At 35.4% G+C, this 8,425-nt stretch overlaps 1 protein-coding gene across 1 annotated transcript in view; it reads right to left on the reverse strand.

The window, feature by feature from the left end:
* Nucleotides 1–8,425, reverse strand: part of CAMK4 (calcium/calmodulin dependent protein kinase IV) — a 231,679-nt gene that overhangs the window by 82,725 nt on the left and 140,529 nt on the right. The window contains exons 3-4 of the mRNA XM_044264318.1: nt 5,542–5,604; nt 3,248–3,330 (exon numbers count right to left, since the gene is read on the reverse strand). Of these exons, the coding sequence (XP_044120253.1) occupies nt 3,248–3,330; nt 5,542–5,604 (146 nt within the window). The remainder of the gene's footprint in view (nt 1–3,247; nt 3,331–5,541; nt 5,605–8,425) is intronic.

Here is an 8,425-nt window from a genome sequence, read left to right on the forward strand (position 1 = left end):
GAGGGAACAGAAGTTGGCATTTAGGGTCTGTCAAGAAAGGGGGCCCTGGAACAATCTCCTGACTTAAATTGGAACCCTTAAAGAGCAAAAACCTATGAGTAAGAGTTGACAAGAAATAGATCTGCCTTCAGGAAGCCCAGCTTTGAATCAACCTAATATCTGATTGGATTAAAGTGATCTGCTCCTTACCTTAACTGCCTGCAAAAGAAAATTTGCTTTTTTGGAAGGTTACAACATTTAAAGTCTCATATTCCAAAATCTTTTATACATAATGTTTGGCATTTGAACAAGCATAATCAGGCAAGTAAAAACCCAAGGAGAAAACAGAAAAAAAGACAATTTAAAAATCCATAATATATTCTGATACTGGAGTCAGACAAAAATCAGGAGAAAAAATACCTCTTCAAAAATTTGATCAGATGAGTGTAAGGATACTGCTAAATTAGCTGGTTAAAGATATAATCATTTTCTGGAAAAAATTGAAAATCTACTCTTAAAGCAAACAACCTCACATTGTGTCCACTTAAAAATACAACGTATTTCTAAGAATTATGAGGAGATTGAGAAGGATGAAACAGAAAACCTCTAGAGCTTTCTTTTTCCCATGGTTATCATAACTTCATAAAGGGCTTTTGGGGAGATTTTCTTGAACACAAAAAAAATCACTGACTTTATTCCAAAAATTTTCATCAATTGTCCTATGCAATATACTATTCATATTTAACATGTAACAGCAGATTCCACTTGGATTTACTATGCTTAATTTTCTAGGAGCATCATGGAATAGAATTTTTGCTAATAAATATAACTTTTGACTATAATGTACTAACATAATTATTTCTTCATTAATTGATCTATTAGTTCATTTATTAGAAACTATTAACATCATCACTAGAACAGGAATGAATTTTGATCATCACAATTGAATGAATTTCTTTTTGACCTAAGTACACAAAAAGGAGACCATATTATGATTTTTAACTCTCAAAAAAGAAAGCAATACATGGATAATAATGTAGGATATATTTTAGGCTTGACACAGTTTTAAAGATGACTATAGAATTAAGTAACCTAATGGAGAAACCAAGTTCATCTCAGATATGGCAACAGATATATGAACAACAACATTTGGAGGGGGGAAAGAGTCTATGATCTAAGACTGCTAAGAGTTTATAAGTGATTGAGTGCTTTACTGGCTGTCTGCCATTCTTTAGATGTCTTCTCTTAAACCTGAATATTTCATCCATTTATCTCTGTAAATGAAACTGATCAACAATATTTAGTTTTTTCATTTTTTTTCTAGAGCTAAATTAACTCTATCCTATCACATCAATCAGACTACAAGATGAGAGAACCAGAATCTTTCATAAAAGATTATGAATCTTCATAATCTTTTCATAAAAAAAAAGGTTGGAGAGGGACAGAGACTTGCTTCCAAAATAATATGAATAGAGGTAAGTAGGTAAATAGTTAGTGCTACTGGTAGATGATGGCACTAGTGTGACATTCCTGTTCCACAGTTACTTAAAATTGGAGAACATAGTATTTCTCTCTGATAGACCATAATTAGCAGAGAAATGTTAGTTCTCCCTAGAGAGAACTCATGGCTCCAAAGGCAGCAAGATCTAACTATAAATTAATGTTTCTAAAGAAGAAATATGTTTATGAAAGAGTTAGCTATAGAGGTGTGGAAAAAGAAGCCATTTCTGGCCAATTCTGTTAACATTTACAGCAGAAGAGTCTTCACTAAGCACAAGGGAATGTAATGATCTTAGAACAAGACTATTCTGGGGGTCAGTGTCTCAGCTTCCTTAGCAGCACAGAACCACTTCAAATTCTTTCTGAGTTTCAGAGAGGTAAACCAATAATCCTAGGTTAAGTATTTTCCTTTTACGTCAGGCTCTAGAATCATGAACCCAAACGACTATCAGCCAACTGCCACAAGAAGTATAAGTCTTCAGGCTATTGATATTCACTTCCTAAAGTTGATTCATTTATTTGTAAAGTATGGATAGAGTTAAAATGTTACAATTTTTAAAGTCTGATAATTCACATAACTTGTTCTAAGAAAATTTCAATGTATATATGAGCAAAATTATATATCTGTTGAAGATATATATGTACTTCCAATCAAACTGGACCACTTTACTCCTTGCTATCGGAAGATCCAAATCTGTACTGGGGAACATTAAAAACAGACAGAACCTTTGAAAACCAACATGAATACCTTTGGAAGCTCTTAAAGCAGGCAGCAAACTGAACCGGGTAGAGTTGGAAAGGAGAACTCCTTTCCCAACACATTCTAACCCTATCCCCTGCAGATCTTTCTCCTGGGAGTCCATTCATTACAGTGATTGCTCATTCATTCAGTGAACACTTACTGAGAATTCCTTACTGTGCTCCAGGCACTCAGGTTTTATCAGCAATTCCCTCAATTTTTTTCCTATCTTCTCTCTGCACCCCACTCCTCTCTTAACCCATTATTATTCTTATTCTGATACAAGAATTTTGTATCAGTGCACAGCTTCTAACCATTTCTGATATATACCTACTTAGTCACTTTGCCTTCTTCCAATTCCATTATTTTTTGATTACCCCAATGAGCACAGCAAAGAGCTGTGCTTAAAACTAAAATGTTGTGTCTCTTCTACATATTATTTGCCTATATTATGCTCTATCAAATTTTTATACATAACTTCCTGCCAACCTCCAACTCTGTCTTGAGTGATGAGCATATGAACAGACAACTAAAACTGGCTGTTCCTGGAAATAACAGAACATTTTACTCTGCATCTGAGAACTCTAAACAGCCTAATAGAGAAAGTAGGCCTAGAAGTAATTATTTGAAGAATATTGATTTTTATGAGCTTTTGAATCCTAATAGAGAATACTGTTATGTGTTTAACTTCCTATAATTTTCATCAAAATGTTACCATTTAGTTTAAATTTATAATGACTTCAGAAATCTGTTTTTATTGGGAAAGTTAATGTTTGCAAAAGTAAACTGATATTACTGTGTTGTTTTTTTTTTTTTTTACTCACTAAGCAAGGCAAATTTTTACCTACCCACATCATAGCAAATAACACTCTCTCTCCATTCTGTACTCCTGTTATGATTTATTTTAATAGAATTTATCAAGTAGCATGATGTGTCATTATGAAAATCTTCAGGGGAAATTTCCCCTTGATACTCTTTGGTGCCTGGAAGCAAAACCTCTCTCTGGTTAGATTTCTAGGACCAACTCACCTGTCAAACAGTTCTCCTCCTGTGACCAGTTCTAGGACCAGACTGATTTCTGTAGGGCTTTCAAATATCTCTTTAAGTTTTATCTGGGGAAAGATATTTAAAAATAAATAATAAATTCCTTATTTTCAACTTTCTAGGAAAAGCTAGTGACCAAAACAACACTCTTTGTAATAGTAATATATTGGATCATTGTCAATAAAGGTCCCACATTCTGTAACAAGAAGCCATCTGTCACTCTCTGGTTGTTTTTATCTGTTACCTCATTTCCTTAAAGGTCCTTTTGAGTTTTTATATTTTTTCTTTTGACAGTTGAAAGACATCTGCCTTAGAAACACTTCCAAATTTTGCCAAAACATCACAATTTCTGAATTTCTCCAGAACTAAAAAACAAAAGCAAGCAAACAAAACTTCTTAAACCATTTGAAAAAGTCATGGTTCCTAGTGATGCAAATGCCTCTTTCTCCAGAAAGGGAACTTGGATTTGGGATCTGAGGCAGAATGGGACCAGGTTAAAGTATGTCATGTCAATTTCATGTTGTGATTAATAAAAACATTTTCTTCTTCTTCAAAAAAAACGTCTGGGGCGCCTGGGTAGCTCAGTTTGTTAAGCGATTGCCTTAGACTCAGGTCATGATCTTGGAACCTTGGGATCGAGTCCCACATTGGGGGTCCCTGCTTGGCAGGGAGTCCGCTTCTCCCTCTGACCCTCCCCCTTCTCATGCTCTCTTTCTCTCTCTCATTCTCTCTCTCTCTCTCAAATAAATAATTAAAATCTTAAAAAAAAGAAAAGAAAAAAAGGTTTGTATGGAAAGGTATCTCTCAGCAGCAAAAAAATTGCTGGTAGATGAAGAGATCCTCAGAAAAGTAGTGATGGCATTGATTTGACTGACTATAGAAGGATTTCATCACATTCAGATAATCCATCCAATTCTGGATATTTTCCTCAGTATATAAGAGAATCTAGTGACCAGCGCTGATCTACATTTAAGGAAAATTCCACACTGGCTTTTCGTTGAAAGAAAAAGATGGATAATGTAAAAGTGGTGATTGATTGTATGTGGTAAATTTTGTTTATTACTTACCCAAAGCTCCTTCCCCCTACTTTATTGCGAACAGATTTTGTTTAGGGAAGAAAGGTGCCTAGCCTCAAATTACGGATCTTGATTGGTCTAAGCCATTTATGATAACTTTGTTCCCTAATTTTCCAATCTCCATGCAGTGAAGAGCGGTGATCTTATGGTTAGCTCTGGCCAATAAATCTGAAGAGAATTCTGCTGCTGCTGTAAGTTCAGGAAAAGCCTCTCCGTCTCTCCTCTTCTCTTCATACTCTGTTGGTGTGGCCTTTCCAATTTTTTTCTCTCTAGAGTACAAGCCTGAAGACTTGTGAAGATTGTGGAGCAGCCATTTAGGACCATGAAGGGAAAGTGTGAGGATGGAAGACATCTAAGTCCTGAATGGCATCACTGAGGGGCTAAACCAATGCTAGCAACTGCCTGCCTTCCGATTATAACATAAAGAAAATATTTATTTAGACTACCATATTCAAGTATTCTGTTTTAGCTGCCTGCATTGTTAACCCATATTTAAGTTTTAAGCAATTTGCTTGGAGCCTAAGTAAGCATTGCAGGTTAGTCATCCTCCTGGACAACACAGCTATCTCAAAGAAATGAGTAAAATACTTCCTTTAAGTAGTTGGCTGAATTCAAGTTATGGCCTGGAAAATGATTTTGTTCTTTTCACTTCATTGGCTCAAGAAAGCTTTTTGCCAGACCTTTCTCTCAATGCCTTTGTCTGGACACGGCCTAGAGCAGAGCTTTTGAGGACATTTGATTTTTCCCACTCAAGTACATCATTTATGTGAATCTTCACATTGTTTCTGAAGTAGATAATCTCAAGGGAGACTAAAATGACTTTGGAAAGCAATGCATTTTCTTCACAGGCTTTTTCAGCAATGGCATATTAATAAGATAAGCACACAAAAGGAAAAGGCCAGTGTTTTATTAGAGTGAAACAAAACTCCTCAATTTTTAGTTATCCTTTTATGCATGCAAACAAATATGGTATATATTGCTGATCTGTCCATTTTGAAATTCTTTTGTGTGGTAATATTTTTAAGATTTATTCAGCTAAAGAAATGAAAAATGTGGTTAGATGAGGACAGGAGGTCGGCCATGGTGGCTACCTATTTGTGGTAGAAATATCCCCTTTTTATTATCAGCACGGGCAGCAAAGAACAAAAATCCCAGTCTGTAAGTCTGAAGATTATTTGAAATAGTAGATTAAAAACCACTTACAATGTTTGGATGTGAGAGGCGAAGAAGAACTCCTATCTCAGTTCTTACAATTTTTTTGTCCACCTAGAAGGAAAACGAAAAAAGAGAAACTGAAAGAAACTCCCACTTTAGAAATCCTTAACTTTGGCAGAGAATCAGAATCAGCAATAACCACCTGGTTAATCAGGTATTTGGCAGAGAGGCTTATTCTTAAGCTTTTTGTGTTTTTTTCCTACCCACCCCCACCCCCCGCACCCCTTTTCACTTGTATGTCTTTCTTCTCTGCTCCAGACATAAAGTCAAACTAGTTAAAAATGCGGATTCCAACTTGTCAAATCTCTTGCATGGCCCTATTTAAAAAATCACTACCCACACCACTAAGGCACAAGTTCATCTCAACATGTCTCCTCCTCTTCTTTTCTTTCATGAATCCCTGTCCCAAACCCACTGGAGCTGTTAATCATTTCACTGCCTTTCTCACAGAGAGATGGGCACATAACCCAGCCAATTCAATCAGAATTCTCTTCCTTGGGCACTGTGACTGGGTCAGGGCTATCCGCCAGACCCAAGTCATCCCAATCAGGGTCCTCCCTAGAAATTGTGCTCAAATAACCAAGAAAAAGGAATTCTCTTTTTCTCTGGAATTGTGAGAGCAAGAGAAGATAGGGTCTGTCACTACCAGTAACCATTTTTTATATTCTATTTAGTTTTTTTTGTTTTAAATTTTTTTTTCAGTGTTCCAAAATTCACTGTCTATGCACCACACCCAGTGCTCCATGCAATCCGTGCCCTCCACAGTACCCACCACCAGGCTTACCCAACACCCCACCCTCTCCCCTCCAAAGCCCTCAGTTTGTTTCTCAGGGTCCACAGTCTCTCATGGTTTGTCTCCCCCTCCAATATTCCCCAACACCCTTCTCTTCCCCATCTCCCAAAGTCCTCCATGTTATTCCTTATGCTCCACAAGTAAGTGAACCCATATGATACTTGACTCTCTCTGCTTGACTTATTTCACTCAGCATAATCTCTATTTGTATCAAATGAAATCTCTGAATAAGAGAGGCATTGCTAGCACAGGCAGATGACGCTGACAGATCTCCCAAGAGTTCTTGCCTCACACTCTAGTTCAGTTTCTGCAGATGGTTATGAAGAAAATTTGGATACAGATTATTTTTAAAATTATTATTTTTATTACTTTTTCCAGTTTTATTGAGGTATAATTAGTACCCAAAAAACCCACATATAATTAATGTATATAATTTGGTGAGTTTGGACATATGTATATGCTTATATTTTCATCACCACAATGTAATCAACATACCCTCCAAAAGTTTCTTGTGTCCTTTCATGTTGCACACACAAAGCTGCACGGACACCATGTGTGTTTGTGGTAAGAACACTTAAAATGAGATATACCCCCGTAAATATTTAAATGCACAAGACTTTATTGTTAACTATAGGAATTCTGTATGACAGATCTCTGGCACTTACTCATCTTGTAAAATTGTAACTTTATACCCCTTGAACAACTCCCCATTGCCCCCTTCACTCTTCCACTGGTAACCATGATTCTGTTGTTTACTTGTATGAGTTGGACTATTTGAGATGTCTCATATAAGAGGAATCATCCAGTGGATACAGATAGTTTTTTATCATAATCTTCTCTTTGTCTTAATAAAGATTTTCTCACAAGATAAATATGTTTTTCATTATTGCATAATTTTTTAAAAATTTTTAAGAAAAAAAGAAAGAACCGGAGTGTTTATTTAAGACTGTTAGCATCCAAAACTAAAGTAACATTGTGTGTCAACGATACTTCAATAACAACGTTTCAAAAATAGTCAAAAAGACTGTCAAATTTATCTTTCTCTCTACACATTTAGAGTTTATGTAATATAAGGTTTCTCCCTTGTTTTCATATATTTCTAATCAATATAAAATACATCATAAGATCCTTTAATTTTTTCATATGATGTATTTATATTGTATTATATTTATATTTATATTCTAATACAAATACACATTTTAAGTGTTTATTTATTTTTAACCACATTATATCTCATTTATTACATATTGGGATGTCTTTTTAAACTTTTTATTATGCTTTAGTTCCTTGACAGTTAATTTATCTGAACTCTGGAAACAGTGAAAATACATCGGATTATCTGAACTAGCAATCTTCTCATGTAGTTATTTGTTTTTTTTTTTTTTAAAGATTTTATTTATTTATTTGACAGAGAGAGAGATGACAAGCAGGCAGAGAGGCAGGCAGAGAGAAAGAGGGGGAAGCAGGCTCTCCACTGAGCAGAGAGCCCGATGCGGGGCTCGATCCCAGGACCCTGAGATCGTGACCTGAGCTGAAGGCAGCGGCTTAATCCACTGAGCCACCCAGGCGCCCCGTAGTTATTTGTTTTGAATTCAGAACTAATTTCTCTTTAATAAACAATTTTGAAAAGGATAATTATTTCTTCAGTGAACTCCAGATCAGTGGTTCTCAAAGTGTTACGGGAGAACCCTTTAGGGTCCCTGAGATTCTTGCGGGTCATATATGAGGCTCTCCCTTTTCCAGTTGCATATTTGAGTGAGTCTAGATTTTTATCTGTACTTGAAACAAAACAATGAATTGAATGCAGAAACAGATGGGAATTAAACTGTCTTCTCTTTTTTTCTCTCAAACTATCACTCATTAAGCCAGATAGTAAAGAGATTTTTGAAATAATGCTACTCTTCTCATATTTTAATTTTGGAAAATATAGTTACCTTTCACAAAAATACTATTTATGTTAAAATGTAATGGGTTTATTATTGCTGTGCTTTTAATTAATAAATGCTTTTAAAAATTCTGTTCTAATCTCTAATATAATAAATGTGTATAGCTATTTGGAGTTCTTAATAACTTGAAAAG

This window comes from Neovison vison, chromosome 1 (genome assembly GCF_020171115.1).
Source record: "Neovison vison isolate M4711 chromosome 1, ASM_NN_V1, whole genome shotgun sequence".
NCBI classification, from domain to species: domain Eukaryota; kingdom Metazoa; phylum Chordata; class Mammalia; order Carnivora; family Mustelidae; genus Neogale; species Neogale vison.